Genomic DNA, 21,110 nt, shown 5'->3' with positions numbered 1-21,110 from the left:
GAGGAAGTAAGGCAACAGTGGCTGGAGGGTGTCAAACCTGGTTTTACATTTTTAAAAAGCCATGGGGTGAGAAGGGAATAGCAATAAGTATGTTTTAGCCAGTAAAAATGACTTACAACCCAATACCAAGACCAAAGAATTACCCACATAAACAGTGATTTGTATTAGAGCTACCCAAGTTTCTATGGCCAATATCAACCATTAAGTGTTCTCGGGCTGTTACACTGCTTCCGACTTTATAGATCCTGTATTTTTAGGTTCCTCTTTCTGGTTCTTGAAACCCTTTGCTTTTTATTACCTATAAACATAACTCACCATTCTGACCCACAATCTATTTTAAAATGTCCTTTCTGTTTCTTCTGATAAAAGAAAAAATAAGGGAGACTTTAACACTAACGATGGTGAATGGTAGAAATAATTTTACCTTCCCTTCGAAAGTAAGATTTAATTCAGTGGTTGTGAACCAGGGGTGATTTTGTTCCCCAGGGCCCATTTGGCAATGCCTAAAAACATTTTTCTATGTCATGATTGAGGGCTTCTTGTAGGTAGAGACCAGGGATGCTGCTAAATATCACACAAGAAGCAAGACGGCCTCCCTCCCTCTCCCTCCCCCAGCAAAGAATGATTCCAAATGTCAACATACCAACTGTGGTTTAAATAATGCGGTATCTGGTCTGCGAGGACTCTTGCTGGCTGCTGTGCATTTAAGACAGTCTGAGTGGTAAGCAAGAGCACGATGGAAATGTACAATTGTCTTGCAATTCTGTTCTCTAATCACAAGGTCTCAGTGGCTATGCAAGGTTCTCTTGCACGCACACGGGAACACATACACTCTCCGTGTAATAAGTCCATAGCTTACAAGAAATAAATAAGTTTCCATAAGAACACTTACTTTTCATTAGCCTTAGAAACAGGTTAATAGTGGGGAAAAGGGGGGGGGGTTGGGGTTATACAGTTACTGCCTATGAAAATATGGTGCCAAGTATTTTATTCACGGGCTAATTTTAAACATTTTTAAAAATGCACGCAAGCCTTTCTCTTTAAAATCCATTTTCTATTAAGATGCAAATGTGATACCTTTTTACCCGGTGGTACCAAGTTTTGATTTGCTTTGACAAGGTGTGAAAGTGCTTTCTTTATGTTCTTCTCTTTCATGCTTTGCAGCACAGCAGAGGGAAGAAAAGTCTCTAATCCCCATTCTTTTCTGCAATAAAGAGCATATCTTTAATTTCATTCTTGTGATGATTAGTTATCTACGACAAAATGGCGCTCTGATGTATGTTGGAAGAAACGAACTCTGAGGAAGTCAGGAAATGGAGGTAGGTCCCCAATTAGGGAAGCAACTTCGAGTTTACACACAGAAAGCATACTATCTGAACAGTAATACATCTGTTTGCATTTTAAAGGAAACATAGTCTTCCTTCTCCAGGGAGAATGCCTTTGGGACCAATGGAAATTGAAGAGTCGATTTATCCAACCCACCTCGGAGTCTCACTGAATTCATTCACATACCTGAGTATGTATTTCCAACACAATTTCTCCCAGTTCCTTTGTTTGTCGCCATTGTTACTACTCCCTGTCAGCCCACACGGTCATTCTCTCTTCACTTAGAAGGGACTATGCAACTCCTTCAGGCCCCCAAACCATTCTTCCCTTCCTCCTCCCCAATGGCTGCTTCACTAGAAATACACACGTCTCTTCTCTGCCGGCCAGATGATGTCTGTCTGGGTCCTTCAAGCAACATTTCTTGCTGGTGTGTGTGTGTGTGTGTGTGTGTGTGTGTGGAGTCAGGGTGGGGTTCATGACCCTTAAGTATGTGTGGCACTGATGGGGAGGTGCAAACATCACCAATAGGTGTTCATATACAAGAAACACAGACAGATAGGACTGGGTTAATTAATACAGGTTTACGAAGGGCCCATTTCCCCAGCAATGACTACAGCCCTAGCCCAACAGTGCTCCATATTTTGAACTCTATCCTCGTTGGTTAGGTGCCCAACCAGTGTCTCCTAAATACTGTAAAGACCTTCAAGGTTTGCTTATTTCTCCTGTGCCAGATCCTCTCCAAAGAAGGGTAGGGAGACGGCCTTCCCCCACCTGACCATCCATGCCATCGCTAGTTAAGGTGAGGTTTTTCATGATCACCATGTCCTCCTTCTCCTCCACTTGCACATATTTCTACCCATCACCTGGCACTCCTTATGGGGTGCCTGGTAATTCTACTTGTATCAGTATTTTAAATCATAACTTTTCATATCTTTTTTTTAAAGATTTCATTTATTTATTGGAGAGAGTGCACGCATACATACAAGCAGGGGGAGGGGCAGAGGGAGAAGGAGAAGCAGGCTCCCCGCTGAGTGGGGAGCCCAAAGCAGGATCCCCAGATCACGACCTGAACTGCAGTCAGACGCTCAACCGACTGAGTCACCCAGGCCCCCCTCATATCTTTATAATCGGATCACAAGTCCTTTATGCTCAGGATTATAATTTACGCTTATTTGTACTTTCCACTGTCCTAGCATGAATACCACATAAAATGCTCAGTGAATAGGTGTTGGGTGAGTGAATTAATTAATGAGAACATTCTTACTCAAGCCAGTTATCTCTGGGAGGTTTCTGCCTGTACCATATTCCAACTGGTAAAATGTGGGGACAGACAATCGGAACAGAAATGCATTTTAATGGTCCGAAAACCATGGCAGGTTGTTCAGGCCACCTTTTCACATGGAGGCCAGTATCATCCGTGCCCAGGAACATACGAAAAGGGGAACGGATGAGGGAGCGAATGTGTCCAGCTGCGCGTAAGACCTCTCTGTGAGCCGAGTCTCTCTCAGGCGACACTCACAGCCTGTGTGGCAACAAAGAGATAAGCCACCTGCGACAAAGAGTGGGCCAAGAAGGGAAGGCCTGAGGTTCTCGAACTGCACACGAGGATTTGTCCCTCGGTGTAGACGGGAGAACTGAGAGTCGTGAGAACACGGGCCTCGGAGTCAGCGACCTGGAGCTCTCATCCTCCCGCACACAGGCTCACGAACTCTGTTGAGAAGCAGCCATTTTGCTCCCTGGTGGGTCAAGCTGGCATGCAGGAATTTAGAAAGGCTTTACAGCTTCTTGGGAAGGTGGGATTTCAATGAGCGTGTACATCACTTGTGCAGATGGAGAGGGCTCTAAGGCTCTCAGTGTTAGGTGGAGATGTGGCTTCAGTCCTGCCATAAACTTTGAAACTACGAGCGTTCCTTTCTTTAGCATCAGCGCTGCCAAGGTTAAGAGAGCTGTGGCAGCTTCAGGCTTCTGAGTCACCTACCACCGGGAAGCCGACAGACCGGGCGACAGAGGCTTCTCTTTGAAAGGACCACCCTTAAGGAGACCTAACTGAAGGCAACACAAACTGCTTATTTCTAAGCGGGGATCTTCTCCGGCCAAAGAGGTCGGAGTGTATGCCGATGGCAAGCCAGAGAAGGCAGTCACATTTCCCAAACAACATTCGAATCCCAAAGCCAAGTGTGATCGCGTAGCACCCTTTCCCACCATTACAGTTTTTTTTACTACAAATACCATCCTTCCTGATTGTGACCGAGAGCGTTACTTTGATACTGCCCTTTAGCCCCCTGAAGCGATCTCAGGTGGTGCGGGCCACTTTCCAAACACAGGTGCTTCCACTGATCACACGAACGTGGAGCACCCCGTGGAGCTGCACTGCCTGGGTTCGAATCCTGAGCCCTCTAGCTAGTAGCCGTGTGACTCGGGCAAGGTCTCCCTTGTCCTTGCGGTGCCTGGGTTGGCTCATCTGTAAAATACAGCTAAAATGCTACTGCTCTCCTAGGGACGTCATGAGAATCAAAGACCTTCATGTCTGAAAAGCACGGAGACCAAAGCTTGGCTTAAAATCAAGTCCGTTTAGGACTTCTAAAACGTATGCTTCATTTGAAATCTGATCCTCCTTTTAACCACAATTCGCTAAAGGTGGATTATGTAAGAAGTGGATCTCTTCCACCCAAAACGAACACGATGTTCATACATTGTGCCCATGTTGAACAAAAGCCCTTCCACAAACAAGATCAATTTTGGAAATAGAGACATACGTCACAAATCGCACTTGGGCGTTACGGAGGCAGCATCCTTGTGCCTGAAACGGCTCTGAGGCTCAACACTTACTCGATGTATTTGAGAGAGATCTTCTGCGTTTGCTTGGTGGTAATGGTTGCGATGTACATTTGCAGAGCCGCCAGTCGCAGGGCTATGTCGTATTTCAGCTCAGGCCCAAACCGCTCCTGCACGACGTCGTTACAGCTCTGCAAAAAGAGACCAGCAGAGGGCGCCACGGGTCAAAGAATGGGCCGCAGCGCGCTGTCCCGGGGACAGGTGACACGCACTTCCCCACAGTTCCAACCTTGGCTTCAAAGGCGAGGAGGCCAAACGTGGAAACACTTCCACCAGGCCGCATGGAGCCCAGTCTGAACTGGGCTGCATGCACACACACAGAGACCACACAAAACATCCAACATTCATCGACAAGTGGGCTGCTACTGAAATACTTAGCTTTTTGTAAGAATAATAGGAATGTAGCTTGGAACACGCAAAGCACGGACAGCACCAAGTACCTTCTGCTGGGCTTGGAATGCTGGGTTCGAACCCTATTCTTCCGCTACAGAGGGGTGGGGACTTGGGCAAGCTCCTTAAATTGTTCCGTGCCTCAGTTTCCTCTTTTGTAAATTGGGGACAATACTGCTGCCCATTCACAGGGTGGTGGTGAGGACTAAATGGCTGAACAACATAAAGCCCTTAGGACTCTACCTGGTACGTTTTAAGTGTTTGTAGGCATACACGGCTGTCATCACCAACGTCTTTAACGTCCTCTTCGCTATCTAGAGCAGCTTTTGGGAGGTGGAGTTAGCAAGGCAATGGACAGGAGCAGCTCTGGACTCACACACCCCCGCTTCGGAATCTTGGCTTCACCAATGCCCCCCGCGCATGTAACTTCAACTACTTTCCTCTTGCAGCCTCAGTTTACTCATCTGTGCAATGGGGATTCGTGCCAAAGACCTCACTGGGGGTGGTGCCAAGACTGAATGAGCTACATATCATCGCAGCGCACTGGTACGCTCAGTAAAGGGTTGCTATTGAAATCCTCGGTTCATCCCAGTGGTGTCTGCCCCTGCTGGGACTCTGAGGGCGTCATCCCATATCCCTGGGCCTCAGTTTGCTCATCTGTAAGAGGGAGATGCCTACATCACAGGGTGGTGAGCATCAAATTGAAGAGGGGCTGAGAAACGTGCCAAGTCCTGTGTGACCCCAGTGACTGGCTTTCCAGTGGCGTGCTCACTCGTTAGGAGCAGAGCACGGAGCTGCACATTGCCGGGAAGCACGGCACTGCTTCATTACATTCTGCCTATCTGTGCGCATGCATTTTTGTTCTGGAAAACTAGGCTTTTGGACTAGAAAATATGATATTTAGCCTCCTTCTTCCTTGTTTGCCTTGTTCCGAGATTTCAAATGCAAAAACTGTCTCAGACTCTGTTTGGCTCTTTTCCAAGAACAGCACATTTGAGACCCCTTCCTATGTTGACTTGACTCAGTGCGAACACGTACCGCTATATGGTTTCTGCGCACAATATTTACCCTTCAAATACTTACCCATGCCCTAGTGGGGCCGTACAACGCATGCTCTGTCCCCACGGTCCAGGTTCGCGCTTCTCGGCTTATCCCTTCACCCCTAAGAGGGAAGTCCCATTCTCTTCCTGCCTCCATCCTTCAGACGGTCTTCTACCTTTGCTTCTCCTTCACACCTTACACCTGTCAGGACCGCAAGCACTCCTCACTGGAAGCAGGTCTGACAGGGGGCGGGACACAGGGTGGGCTGAGTGAAGGCCCCCTCTGAGTGCCATTCCAGGCTGCCATTTTGTTCTAGTTTTGGGTTTCTCAGTTACTTCCCAGTGCCTAGGGGTGTCCATAAAGGGGCACCATGGGGTGGAGCTCTTGTGAGGGGGAGGTGGGGGAAGCCCCCGGGCACAGTGCCAGGCCATCACAAGCCCTTGATGCTTGCTGGTAAATCATTTTAATAAATGGCTTTCTCCTAGGACTGCTATTGCATGTCATGTGTGAAACAGGATTTTAGCATAGGACTTAGAGACAAAAGCTTTGAGCCTAGGCTCTGTCAACTACTAATCAAATGACCTTGAACATGGCATTTCATCTCTCAAGTCTGTTTTCTTACCTGAAAAGTGGGCTAACTCTCAAGGCTGCTGGCACACCTCTTAAGGATGTTGCATAAACTGGAATGCGCTTTATTAGGGTGAGTCACCACTATAACTTCTCCGAAGAGTTGTGACTGGGACTGTTGTTTCCCACCCTTTTCATACCCTGTGTTTAACCAGACTTCTGGGTGAGGTTTTTGTCAAGGTGATTAGTCACTTAATTACATTATATAATTAGTTCAGATGGATCCTGGAGAATTAGTGTGAAGTCTGACATATATATTGTGTGGGACAGATCATGCTTTTATTACTCATAACTACAGGACTTAAAATACAGTCAACACAAGCAAATGGTGCTCATGGCTTTGCTGAATGGAGGTCCTCACATCATAGACTCTACTTAGGTCTAAGAAAGTTCATTTACAATGGACATGTTAGATATTAAAAAGGAAACCAACGCTGCACCAAGTGTTTTAAAACATTTCGTAGCCTCTTAGGTGTTGTCCTGTTTACGAATCATTGTAACCATCTTTTTCTTCCTAGATAGCGGACAGGTAATCATGAACTTCAACAGTCTGAGTGGTTAGGGTTTTCTGTTACTATATATGCTAAAATCTGTAAAATACCTCACAGCCCATTAGCGAGCAGGAGGTTAGCAGATAGTACCTCTGTTTTCATTGTCATGGTTCATCTAGAGTCAATGGCTTTTATCCTCAACAGGAACCCACAAAGCTGAACGGAGTTTGGTCTTTGTAATATGATCTATATCGTTTCTGTTTACTCTTTTGTTCTCTAGGCTAATTTTACTGCATCTTTTTAGTGCCTTAGAATCGATATGGGCACCCAGCACCATTTGCAGATCCACTGACTTATGTCAGACAGGTAAGTTATTTTAGACCATACCTCACATTCTGTGAAACAGAGTCTGATGTCAAGAAATTCTCATTTCCTATTCTCGGTGGGGGACATAGGAGATGACGGTAGCTTAATTTTGGTCCACCATACATGGCTTCCCACCCTCCTCCCTCCCTCCATTGGATACTCCTTGAAGGGGTGACTGGCTAGCCCACCAGCCATGCAACAGCCAAGGTGGGAAAGCAGAAACGTCATCCGTGTTTTTTGAGTCCCTGGGTAAGATCACCGGCAGGTTTTCCGCTTCTTAGTGCGGTCCCACAGGTATAAAAAGTGTATCTTTTGAATAAGGGAGCTCTCTATGCACTGCATCAGGTTTGAGTAGACACGCCTTAAAAAAAGAATCGTGCTCAGCAGTACCTCTGGTCTACCTAAGAGGCCGGCCCTCTGTAGGGGAAACACAACCACATTCCTCTTTTGTAAATGCAATGGGCATTTTTAAATGGGATGTTTAGAACAGGAGCAGAGTAAAATGGTTTGGAAACATCATCTTGTGAATGGGAGGCATACGTAATTATAGGGAACGACAAGTGAATGCATCCAATGCGCTGACGGGCACCTATAACTACTTCCTTGCAACGAACAAGCTAAAAGACCTAGCATATCCTCTGAGCTGCTATGGCAGAGACCAGGGTTGGGTCTTCACAGGAATAGGGGGACGAGGCAGTCACATCTGGGTTATTCGGCCTGCCGGGGAAGGGGGCATATAGTTGAGGGGTCCAGGTGACCAAAGTTGAACATTTAAAAAACCCAGGTCATGACAGTTTCACTGTTCTGGGTAGAAAACGGTGTAAGGTGCACCGCACATTTCTTTACTTGATGAACAGGGTATGCTGAATAGGACTTGCCTTTTCCAAATGACGCAGGGTTATCTTCATGAACATTAATCATCCTACTGAGCTGCAAGTACCACAGTCTCTTCCAAAGACCACTGAGGTGGGGAATGTTTAAGCGGGTCTTGCCCTTAGTGCCCCATCTGCTGGAATGTTCTGGTACATATTCTGCTTTTTTCTCCTTCAACTTAATTTCTGTTCTCTAGGGCTTATTGTCACTTTAATTTATGTCACCATTCCTAACCTCTGGCATTTATCCTGTCTATGTCTCTCCGCCATCTTCTACCTGTTTTCTTTTTCCACTCAACTTTTTAAAGCCCACAAAAGTTTTGAAATATACAAGAAAATGTTGAGAATAGGAAAACAAAAACCAGTGTATCAACTACCCAGAATTAACAAAGGTTTCTTTTTCCAACTTCTTTGCTTTTTATTTCTTATGGCTCCAGAAATCCTTGCCTTATACAGGTACGCCAGCCAAAGGGAGCATGTCTACGTTTTTTTTTTTTTTTTTGCCTTGCTTTGGCATTTTCTCCTTTTTTTGTCAGGGGAGGTTACATTTGGGTTTACAGTCTCTTTGAGTAGATCTAATGTGAGATGCTTAAACTTCAGGTAAACAGGTTCTTACTGTTTAATGTGATTGTACTGGGAATTTAAGTGAGAGTAATGGGAAGCAGTTATGGAAAAATACAGGAACATCTCCTAAATGTCAAACGAATAAATTCCCTCTGGGGCAAACTAGCAAAGATTCTCATCTCTTGAAGCCTTGTTTTTTGAGAATTATAACCCAGAACTGGAGATAGTCAGTCTGCAAAAGATACCATTTTCTTAAAATCTTATTGCCTTGAAATTAATTATTCCGTTATAAGGAATATCACATTTCAGAACAATCGAAGCACCAAAAAAAAAAAAAAAGTGAATGAATAAATGAGTAAATAAAGAAGGGAAAGAAAATCCTTTTTATAGTAGAATGCTAATTAATAAATGAAGAAGAAATAATGGAATTAGAAAAATCATCATTCTGAACCCTTGCAGTAATAATGGATTCTGGCAAGAACCATCAGTGAATACTAAAACCATTGAGTGAAAGGGTATTAAGAGAGTTGCAAGTGCCTCTCCACAAATTACTTATTAATTACAAAAAAACTAGTAACTTCTGAATGGATAAATTTGGAGAACATCACTATAACCAAGAGTCAAAGTTAACCTCATCATTACGGGGACAAATGGACATCACATGCCCCCCAATGTAGTGCACTAATGAGGACATGAAGTCACGCATGTCTTTCTTCTGCCCAAATAACATAACCTCAACCTAATCAGGAGAAAACCTCGCAGACACCCAAATTGAGAGATTGCTACAAAATAACTGACCAGTACTCCTTAAAACTGTCAAGGTGTTGCAAGTCAAAGAAAGACTGAGGAATATTCTGGACTTAAGGAGATTGAAGTGACATGACAACTAGATGCAAAATGAGATCCTGGCGTGGATCCTGTTCTAGAAGAAAATGAATTTCTAGAAGAAAAAGGCCATTTTGGGGACAGTAGGCAAAATCTGGATATAGATTGTACACTAGGATAGAAATGTATCAGTGTTAAATTTTCTTATTTTGTTAATTATGCCATGATTATGTAAGAAAAGGTCTTTGCTACTAGGAAATACACACTAAAGTAGTTATGGGTAAATGAGCAGGATTTGGAAAATGACATTCATGTGGTTCAGAAAAATATCGTGTGTGTGTGCGCGCATGCGTGCACACACGGGGGAACATGTGTTCTCACTAAAGATAAAGTAAATATGGTAAAATGTGAACAACTGGTGAATCTGGGTGAAGGTTATCAAAGAGTTCTTTTACTACTCTTGCAACTTGCTCTTAAGTATGAAATGATTTCAAAATCCAAAGGGAAAATTAAAAAAAAAACACCATGGAATCATTTCACAATGCACGGAGCTTGGGGTGGAGGACAAAGAAAGAAGATGCCAAATGAAAGAATTTAGGGGCAAAACGCCACATTTAATTTATCCCCCAATATTAATATAAAACGTGCTCAAATTCTCACATACCTGAACATAGAGATATTCGAAAGCAACTGGATCTCTCCTTAAAAGGTCAATTGGATCCTTTGGGACGAAGCTAATTCGGAAAAGACACCTCATCTTATGGGAACTGGGCCGCTGTGTCACCTAGAAGATCAGACCAAACACAAGAATCCTTCAGTGCCGGCAGAGGGACGCAGAAGCAAAGGGCAACTTCATTTCAACACCAAGGAAGGAAGTGGTCAAAGTTCTTTTATGATGTGTCCTAGATACTCCCTGAAAGCTGCATATATCCTAGGTTGTGTTCCCCAGAAGCCAACCCTGAGATGAGGGACCTACTAAGGAACTGCTTCTGGGAGAGATGGGTAAGGGAGTGGGGGGAGCAGGTCAGGCAGGAGAGGAGCCAAGGAAAGGCAGAGTGCGCAGCAGTGGGTAGATACAGCCTGACCCACAGGGGACTCAGGAGGATCATCTACACCGCAGAGCCACCAGGACCTGAGCCAAAGGACCACAGATCAGCCGTTGGTTTCAGGCTGTCCCAGGGGGATGTGAATTTCCAGGTGTGGACAGAATGGGTTACCACAGTCTAGGGGTAGTCCTCTGAAGAAGATCCGAAGATGCTGGTGCCGGAAGTGATAGCTGACCAAAACTAGGGTGGGGGTGAGGGGTCAAAAAGGGGATCTGGAGGGAGAGTACTGTATGACACAGCTGTGAGTTCTTTCTAAAGGAGACCCCAGACTGACTGCAGCAGGGAAAGCAGGACCTTGTCAACCTTGGATAACAATGCATTGTAAATGTCAGAAAACAAAAGTTTTGGCCCAAGCACTAAATCTGGAGTCCACAAGTTTCCAAACTACCCCAAACTTTCAATAACAGGACACTGTTCAAGGGAGCTTAGAATACACCGCAGGTTCTTCAGGTCTAAGGACCATGGATTGTTTTGTTTTCCTCTTTTACAGTACAGTGTAGGCCAACTACTAGGTGTTACGTTTCTTAATTCCCTTTTTTTTTTTAAAGATTTTATTTATTTATTTGACAGAGAGAGACACAGAGAGAGAGGAAACACAAGTAGGGGGAGTGGGAGAGGGAGAAGCAGGCTTCCAGCTGAGCAGGGAGCCCAATGTGGGGCTTGATCCCAGGACCCTGGAACCATGACCTGAGCTGAAGGCAGACGCCTAACAACTGAGCCACCCACGCGCCCCTCTTAATTCCTTTTGCAACTGAAGGGAATCAGCCAATGTAATAGTAGGTGCTTCATAAACAGCCAAATGAATACAAGACATTGGACTCCAAGGAAGAAGGTAAAAGCTCTTCGATTTCCCTTAAAGAGGTCAACATGATGCACCTGAACCATGAACCATGAACCAACAGTTGCTCTACTTGTAGTTTCATGTACTTGTGTGTGCTTTTCTATGTATCTGTATGTAGCTTCATGGCCTTGTAACTCCTTTGTTACAGAGGAAAAATCTGGCGAAATAAAAATGTTGGTGAACGGCAACTGAAAATTCAAAATAAAAATAGCAATAGCTTTACTGAACCCCATGTTGTGTGTGTGCATTCTTCCAGTTGACATCGCTAATTTTGTTGAGCTGAAGAATTTCAATGGGAAAACACTCCTTTTAAAGGTATAAGGCATACTGAAAAGTAGTAACACTGACCCAGCTTTTTGGCTGTGGGCGGGATTACAGACCTGAGTGGACTCACCAGCCCCATGGGCTGGGGGCTGCTCATCACCAGCTGAAGGTCAACCAAACCAGGAAGAAGAAAATGTGGGAACTCTAAGAGACCCAAAGTGCTGCTCAGGCCTGCTGTGGGGTTGTACGGTGATGTCATAGGGTATTTTGTCAGAAGGTCTGGGCTGGGGTTAGAAAGTCGGGTATCATTTCATTACTGGTTAAAAATCTATCTTTCCCGAATTTTCCACAAGCGATCTTGAGTCTACTTTCATCATCAGGAGGCTGCACTAGTTTTGAGAAATCATGTAATGCAAAAAAAGCGCTTTAGACTCATTAAAAAATGCAGTCCATAAAAAGAGCAGTCCCTAAAACAAACAAGAAAACAATTTGCTCGAAACTTACAGTAGTATGTAAATAGACAATAGTATTTTCTATGTAAAGTTTAGTTATAAGCTGCCAGAAACTCAGAGCTGTTTAAAAGTTCTTTTGAGGGTTTTCACCAAAATTGAATGTTTTAAATGAATTTTGTTATTGGACACATTTCTTATACTTACTCTCCCTTTCTGCCATGCCTATAAATATTTTGGTGATCAAGCTTTTCATATGCAGTGATTTCAGAGGCATATAGCTGGTTTGTCTCAGGAGATTTAAATCAAACAATTTTCTTTCTAGAGAGCATACTTGAAGTTTTAACACTTCGCTTTTAGTTCTGGCTAAACTTGAAACAAAGCCTCTTCTAGAAAGATAAGGGAAGAGTCAGGGTTAGGGGCTTTTTGTTTCCTTCTAACATTCTAACAGAGATTTAATAATCGGAAATCAATCTGGAACGAGAAATTATGTGTACCTAGCACCAAAAGAGACTCTGAAAGGATCGCTGTCCAGCTAAAATCATCAGCCAGCAGTTTTCCCATAAAGGCTATGTAGTAGATAGAAGTTCAGAGGGAACGTCTAACCACAACTATCAGGAAGTTGTGGGAGGTTTCATTAGACTCACAGCAACTGGCTGTTGGCCCCTACGCCCTTAGCATTTACCGCTACCAGCTGAAGGCTGCTCACTGCAAATACCTGTGACCATCGGCCGGCACCAGGCACCTGCAGAGCAGGGGACCGACTGCCCTCGGGAGCAGCCCACCACCACCACCAAAGGACAAATGCCCCCGCGCCCCGCCGCTTAGGTGCGATACCTCCCAGGTATGTTCTAGGCGTGTTCTCCGCTGGCTCGCAGTGCTCCCCAGTAGGACTGAACTCCAGTGGCCCACAGTAGAAACTGGCTCATTACCACGCTCTCTACTGGTGCCCCCGTTTTTCCCATTTCCCTTCCTCATCCTCTCCCAGTGCTTCCTGCTATCACCTCCCAAAGAACCACGTGCCCCCAAGCCCTTGTCTTAAGTCCGGCGTCTGGAGGAACTCTGAGCCAGACAATGACCTTTCACATGGGGGATTCTCATTATCAGGGCTTGTTCCCCTAGAGCCAAGTACAAAAGAAGTCCTCTGTGTCCAAGGGAGTTTTGGCACAGGTTAAAATAATGAACAACACGAGACGTGATTTCAAATATCTGTAGGTCAATTTAAAACTGGTAAAGATAGGTCAAATGTAGGTGGAGGGCTATAACTGAACACAAACGATAGCTTTGTAACTAATTCCCTGCACTAAGTTGGACCGAATCCAGAGGTTTAGGGATATTGTGGGAGCAAATTTGTGGGACACCAGCTTCTAGTTATGCAACGACCAGGAAGCACTTTAGTGTGACAACACCTTCAGCTACTCTATCCATCTGGGGGCACCTTGACTCCTTGCTTCTCCTCCTGGTCTCCCTGCATGTCCCTCTCCCTGCCTAAAGTTCCCTTATCACTGAGCTCTCCCACATAAAAGGAGCATGTTGAAATCCCTTATACTTCCAGCAAACACTCTGCTTGTGTCGAATCACAAGAGAAGTCAGGGTGCCACGCTGAATTCAGCAGCCAAGCAGCCTGCTCGTCTCCCGAGCGAATAGATGGGGGTGGCGTTTTGGTAAAGCAGGAACTGGGACGCATTGGCGGATCACGTATTTACAGTGCGCAGCACTGGGGCAGGGATTTTAAGCTTCCACAAATAGTCGCGAGTATGCACCCAGAACTTAAGGCAATGAAATATGATGTTGGTTCCGAGTATGCACCCAAACTTAAGGCAATGAAATATGATGTTGGTTCCGAGTATGCACCCAGAACTTAAGGCAATGAAATATGATGTTGGTTCCGAGTATGCACCCAGAACTTAAGGCAATAAAATATGATGTTGGTTCCGAGCATGCACCCAGAACTTAAGGCAATGAAATATGATGTTGGTTCCGAGTATGCACCCAAACTTAAGGCAATGAAATATGATGTTGGTTCCGAGTATGCACCCAGAACTTAAGGCAATGAAATATGTTGGTTCCGAGTATGCACCCAGAACTTAAGGCAATGAAATATGATGTTGGTTCCGAGCATGCACCCAGAACTTAAGGCAATGAAATATGATATTGGCTTCGTTTAAGTAATCTCAGAAGCTGTATCTTTTTAAGGGTTTCAAGAGATCAGTGGTCAAAACAGGTGAACAAATCATTTCCCGTAACATAAAATATAATCCTACAGAGCCATATTCCCAGCGAGTAGTTGCTGGGTTTTTGACAATTCTGTATGTGACACCGACTGACAGTCTATGAAAAATTGATAAAAAAGGGAACCATTACCTTGAGATGTAAAACCCATTATGAATGCCAGAGCTTTCGTTAGTGGGGATACACGCAGCTGCAGTGAGTACATTTAAAGGATTCGAGGACAGGGGAATTCTGGGGCCGGGCAGCCTCTGACCTCACCTGGGGGTGTAATTTCACACACCTGAGTTAGAGTCTCCTGTTCATGAAGCAAGAGCAGCTTGGTTCCGGCCCCTTCCGTCCTCTGCTCCAGCATGAGGGAGAAGTGTTCAATGCCTTTGATGGAAAGCTTCTCTTGAAGAGTCAAGATGACATCCTTACAGAGGAAACATGGACAAGATGCCATCAAAATCAGCATAGCTCTCTTGCAGAGTTTACCAGGACTGAAAAGTGTTGCACAAATAGGCTTCAGATCTTTACATTATACCTTTGGTTCATTCCGAAGCTTGATGCTCCTTTTCCTGACCTCACCCACCACCCCAAATCATTATGGAGTTCAGAAACAGGGAGGCAACAAGTTGACTAGCTGGAGGAGGTGCTTACTGAACTTAAAGACTGATCAACAGATGGTGGAGTGGAGTTGGTTCGGGTCTCCTTTCTTCCAAATGGGGCGGCAATGAAACCACCTTGGAAAATGCTCTACTCTAGGGGGTGGGCAAAATACCCCCTGTATGCCAAATCCAGCCCACCACCTCTTTATGTAAATAAAGTTTTATTGAAACACAGTCACACTCATCTGTTTACATATTGTCTATAGCTGCTCTTGCCCCTTGCATCGGCAACAGAGACTGTGTGCTCTGTGAAGCCTAAGATATTTGCTATCTGGTCCTGTACAGAGAAAGTTTGCTGACCCCTAGTCTATACCTCTGGTTTTTTGTTTTTGCTTTTTTTCTTTTTTTAATTTTTTTAAGAGAGAGAGAGAGCACAAGCCGGGGAGGGGGAAAGGGGAGGGGCAGAGGGAGAGAGAGAATCTTAAGCAGGCTTCACACTCAGCACAGAGCCCGACATAGGGCTTGATCCCATGACCCTGAGGTCATGACCTAAGCCAAAATCAAGAGTCGGATGCAGGGTGCCTGGATGGCTCAGTCAGTTGGGCCTCTGTCTTCGGCTCAGGTCATGATCCCGGGGTGCTGGAATCGAGACCCACGTTGGGCTCCCTGCTCAGCAGGGAGTTTGTTTCTCCCTCTCACCCTCCCTCTGTGCTCTCCCTCTCTCTCTCTCAAATAAATAAAATCTTAAAAAAAAAAAAAGAGATGCTTAACCGACTGAGCCACCCAGGTGCCCATAGTCTCTCCTTCTGGTAAGAGCATGCGGTAGTGGTCAGGAATGTGGGCTCTGGAAACAGTGGTTTCTACTCCCAGCTTGACTTCATGTTAGCTGTGCAGCTTTAGGCAAGTTATTTAACTTCTAAGTGTCTTGATGTCCTTATCTATAAACTGGGGATGATACTAATACCTGCCTCAGAATAGATATAAGGACTAAATGAGTTCACACAGAGAACACATTTACTGTAGCACTATTTGATACAGACTTAGGGCACTATAACGATATACACATATTAGCTTTTATTTTAAATCCCTGGGGAAAGTAGAACGAGCAAGCTTTGTTAGCAATCCTTTACAGGATTAAACATTTATGATCAGATAGGTGTTCTATACACAAGCACATGTTTACTGCAATGCAAAACAGATGTCTTTGAAAATGAAAAAAAAACCACATTTTTTTTCATGTACTCGAAAACTAGTAAATGGTCTCTCTTCAAGATAATTTATACTCAGATGCTAAAAATCCCAAAGAGCCGTGCTTTTCCACTCCGGGGCAATTCTACCTCACAGCAATTGGTAATTTCTAGAGACATTTGTGGTGGTCACAAGGGGGTTGGGGCTGCTATCGATATTGAGGGATGCAGCTCAGCATCTTACAATGCACAGGACAGGCCCCACAATAAAGAATTACCTGGTCCAAAGTATCACAATGCCAAGATAGAAAAACTCTGCAATACATAGAGGTTTGGTTTTGTTTTTTTTTTAACTGATCTTTTTGAAATTTTGATTCTTCCCTGTAGACCTTTCTCAATTTCTTCAGGCCCCTTTAATGGTTGTTTTGCTATTGTTTATTTTTTTGTTATTAAGTAAACGTTACCCCCAGCGTAGGGCTTGAACTCACAACCCCGAAATCAAAGAGTGGCACGCTCTATCGACTGAGCCAGCCCGGTGCGCTTCCCCAGGCCCCTTTAAACAAAGATCCCCACACCCACCCACCGCCACAGACATCATTCAACAGAAATGCCTTGATTATATATTGAATTTCATAAAAAGATTCTCTGTGTCATAAATTTTGTTCAAGGCCCAGAAAAGAACGAACAAAAGCAGCCTTTGTGTGGCAACACATACTTTATAAAATAGTCTCCTGAAACACCAGGGAGGACACCAGAAAATCGATAGCAGTAGTTTTTCCTCGCTGTGATTCTGTAGCAAGAATTTTGGCAATTTTTATTAAACAGTGTCGTATCCCTTTCATAATATCCCTTCTATTTTACGCCTCCCAACCCGTGTCTGCGGCGATAGGAAAGCTGTTAGGTACAAGCAAAGCAAGCTTGAATTTGCTGTTCCCTGTCTTCTCATGGCCATTCGCCACCCTCAGGGAAATCAGACTCACTCCAGTGTGGGTTCCTAAGAAAAAGGCCAGAGGGAATTAACAACAGGGCTCTCTTTGAAATTTAGAGGTATTTCTGTTAAGGAATGCATTCAAGTCTTGACCTATATCTTCAGATGGGGGAGGGGGTGTAAGGGCAAGGAGCTTTCCTGACCACGTGGTATCACAGACCAAGTCGTGGTAGCAGGGGGCGTTCTGATAATGCGGCGCTATGGGTTACCTTGGGGCTCTGCAAACCATGGCCTGGCCCTAGCGTCCAATCAGGCCACGCCCATTCATTTACATATTGTCTGGGTAGGAAAGGAGTCGTCTTGCCTCAAGAAAGGTTTGCCTCTTTGCTCCTGGCTCTTGGGAGATAAGCTGTAAGTCCTTGGAGTGTAGTGCCTGATAGGAGTGTCTGTTCACCTGAGAGCCTGAGAGATAGCAGACAGCCTATGCAACAACGTGAGGACCTTGGGCCAAGTGATGGCAGCACGACCTCTGGAGGAGCAGGATACTAGAGTCAGCCCCACGGGTGCTCAGCTTGTCTATGTGGCCAACCTCTGACAAAAACTCTGAACACCGAGGCTCAGGTGAACCTCCCTGGTTAACAGTACCGTACACATGTTGTCACGTGTGATTGCTGGAAGAAATAAGCAAGGTCCGAAGAACTCCACAGGAAGAGGACGTTGGGAAACTGTGAGTTGGAAAACTCTCCTGCCCCATGCACCTTTGCCCACTGCTGATTTTAACTGGGATCCTCTTGCTGTGATAAACTGTAACTGTGAGGGCGCCCAGGGGGCTCAGCCGGTTAAGCGTCTGCCTTCGGCTCAGGTCATGATCTTGGGGTCCTGGGATCGAGTCCCGCATAGGCTCCCTGCTCAGCGGGGAGTCTACTCCTCCCTCTCCCTCTGTGATCTCTCTCGCTTCCACTCTCTCGCAAATAAATAAATAAAATCTTTAAAAAAAAAAATCCCTGTAACTGTGCTTATAACAATTTGCCGAGTTCTGCAAGTCCTTCAAGTGAATTATGGAACCAAAGGGTGGACTTAAGGGCCTCCTGAGCCCACCATCTACGGCTGCTTTGTTGATATAACAGAGCAGAGTAGTTTCAAGGGGGATCAAATAGGCCACAGAGCTGGAAATATTTACTCTTCTTCCAGAAGTCTGCCCACCTCTAGGCTAGCAGATCAATAATAAGAGTAACACCTTGCCATACACGGATTTTGAGTAGGAATAAAGGAAAAGGACTTTGTCAGTCACCCCCATTTGAAATGAGTGGTCTTGCACGAAGCTGATTGTTCAATGTAGAAGGATTTAAGGATGGCTTATCGGCTCCATTATTAATCTAGAATACCATCTGCTCTATAACCTGCTACATCAGCACCTACTTAAAGCAATTCCAAACAGGCTGCTTGTTGGTATCATGGCAATAAGGGAGCGGGCCTTTGCAGAAATGCTTCCACTCGTAAGGTCTATGCTGACTAATTTACAAAACTGAGAACTAGGGGTTGACTATTGACAGACGTTTTTAATACAGACTTGATACATTATTATACAGATCATCACTAGGTACTTTTTTTTAAAACCTCAATAAAATCTCTTTTATGGTACCATTTGAAGAAAGCCTATTTTAGGCTGCTGGAGTGTTAGGGAGCAACCAATTTCTGCACACACTTTTGTCCAATAAAAAATAGAATATGCACTTTTTTTCCCAGGAAGGAAGTATGGGGGGAAAGAACCCATCTGCTGTGCTATAATACCCATTGCATAAAACTCACCTGTGGCTCTGCAATAATAGGATTGTTCTGTGACTCTTCCTTTTTACCCCTTCTCCTAAGAAGCATGCCTCATTTCTGTCTTTTTAGGTGTCATTTCCATGAAATTGGTTACACCAATTAAAAGTAAATGCTATCTTTATATTATCCTACCCCTTGTTTTTGCTGGACACCAAAGGAGCAGATATTCAATTAACTGCTAGCATCTTCATCTTCTTGGGGGCTGACATTGCTAGGAAATCCTCTGGCTTTAGGCAGGGTGCCAAGCCTTCTTGGGGACAGTCACACTCTTTTAATTAAACTGGAGTTGCGTTCAAATGACTAGCCCTAGTGGTTCGTCACTGAGAGCCTATCATATCATTTTGCAACACGTATACACGCACAGCACAACCTTCTTAGTTTAAGCTTTTTTACCCCAGTTTGTTTTTAAGTATTCACACACTACTTTATTTGGAAACAACCGAAAAACATCTCAGAAATAAACATAGTTCTGAAAGAAGGTGCTGCTACACGAGGTGGACAGCGGGACTTGCAAGCCACACCTGCCAGTGTCCACGTGGAGTTCAGCGGGTCCGCTTACCTTTATGGAGGTGTTGCAGTCAAAGCGAAATGATTTGGTCTGCCCATTTTCCAGATACACTTTCAAAACATTTGGCATAAAAAGAAGTGAATTATCCTTAACAGTTTCCTGTTTAATGACAGCAACAAAAAAGAAGGTCAAATGAACATTCTGCTCTTTGCAGAAGCAGCATATATCTACAATGTATTCTAATCGCACCATTAAAAAAAAAAAAAAGGGAACTCTCTAAGGCTAAAAGGTGTCCCTCCGGTGATATCTGAGTTCAGTTGTTCATAGCAAAACTCTTCTTTTCCAGCTACAAATAATTCAGTCGATGCAGATGAAAGAACTTTTTTTCAATCAGAAAATAAATCAGATGAATGTTTTTAAAAGTCAAGGTTTCCCATTGGAAAACCCAATGAAGGAAATAATTCCTTTGTAATTAAGCCACCATGCTTAGGACAAGCCCAGACTTCAGCAGAGCAGCCGATCTTGGAAAGAGCAGGGACCAGCAATGATGGTGTTTGATGTGGTGTCTGGCAGAGCTCATGCAAAGTGAGTAACAAGCAGTAACAAGCTTGAAGTATAAAGTTGTTTTAGGAAACAATTTTTTTAAAGCAGGCTCCATGCCCAATGTGGGGCTCCAACCCACGACCCCGAGAGCTCAAGAGTTGCACGCTCCACCGACTGAGCCAGGAAGGTAGAACAATTTTTAACCTTTACGGAATAATTTTTAACCCATTTAGAAATGTTCCTTAAACTCCAAGGGGACATTTAAGGAATGGGTTAGTGTGTTAAAGATTAAAACACTGAGTCTATAACAAACATCGTAACTTAAAAATAATTCAAAAAGAGATGCTTGGAACATGACCAAAAATTAACAATAGAAATGTATTCCTTTGAATTTTCTCTTTAATTGAAAGTAGGGAGATATGGCAGGGGAAGAAAGAAGGCATGTGGGATGAGTTCCGCCAATCTTTTCTCACATGTAGCTGGTCATGGGGTCACAGAAGTCAAGCGGAACTCACCAATCACGAAACCCTATGTCCCTTGTTTTACAGATGAAGAAACTGAAGACAAGATGTCCAGAGATTGGCTAATGTCCTACAGATAGTCCATGAGAACTCAATCTCTAAGTATTTCTGTAAGAGACTCTTTGCCTTTCACTTTCTGTTCCTTTCTCTGAGTTTCCTCCCTCTCCTTTCTCCTCCTGTGGACTTGACACATGACTTTCTTGCTACCCAATTCACGAAGGGGGTTTGGCTCCAAGTCCACATGAACAGACACACGATGACTCGGTAGAGCAAGAGTAGGCTGGACATGAAGATGGTTCCAAAGGTTGAGGTGCAGACACGTGACTGAACGTCCCTGCCACACATAGGCCTGTGGGGAGGCAGCGGGGGCTGCAGGTGATGACTGACCCCCAGAGCTGTCCTCACACACCAGCTGCCTTGAATGAGCCCTATTATATCCAGGACGAAGTAAAACTGCCATTGCAGCTTCTAGAATCATATTCTCTCTAAAGATGTGCAAGCTGGGGCGCCTGGGTGGCTCAGATGGTTAAGCGTCTGCCTTCGGCTCAGGTCATGATCTCAGGGTCCTGGGATCGAGTCCCGCATCGGGCTCCCTGCTCCTTGGGAGCCTGCTTCTCCCTCTGCCTCTCTCTCTCTGTCTCTAATGAATAAATAAATAAAATCTTAAAAAAAAAAAAAAAAAGATGTGCAAGCTGATTGCCCAATCTCGTGCTCGGAAGCTGGAGAAAAGATGGGGTAAGTTTCGGATGACCTTCTGCGATACCATGATTCCTCTGCGAC

The 21,110-nt window shown here is 44.5% G+C and overlaps 1 protein-coding gene across 1 annotated transcript in view; it reads right to left on the bottom strand.

The window, feature by feature from the left end:
- The window catches only part of FRMPD4 (FERM and PDZ domain containing 4), a 198,292-nt gene that overhangs the window by 17,375 nt on the left and 159,807 nt on the right, over positions 1 to 21,110 (bottom strand). Inside the window, exons 7-11 of the mRNA XM_064573738.1 lie at positions 19,318 to 19,425; positions 14,510 to 14,641; positions 10,002 to 10,121; positions 4,156 to 4,292; positions 1,078 to 1,204 (exon numbers count right to left, since the gene is read on the bottom strand). Of these exons, the coding sequence (XP_064429808.1) occupies positions 1,078 to 1,204; positions 4,156 to 4,292; positions 10,002 to 10,121; positions 14,510 to 14,641; positions 19,318 to 19,425 (624 nt within the window). The remainder of the gene's footprint in view (positions 1 to 1,077; positions 1,205 to 4,155; positions 4,293 to 10,001; positions 10,122 to 14,509; positions 14,642 to 19,317; positions 19,426 to 21,110) is intronic.

The sequence above is a fragment of the Mirounga angustirostris genome, unplaced genomic scaffold, assembly GCF_029215605.1.
Source record: "Mirounga angustirostris isolate CCGP_5_RB_7025 unplaced genomic scaffold, mMirAng1.0.hap1 SCAF_11, whole genome shotgun sequence".
In the NCBI taxonomy this organism is placed as follows: Eukaryota; Metazoa; Chordata; class Mammalia; order Carnivora; family Phocidae; genus Mirounga; species Mirounga angustirostris.
The sequence above is the reverse complement of the archived record's forward strand: the minus strand, read 5'-3'. Positions and strand labels throughout refer to the sequence as shown.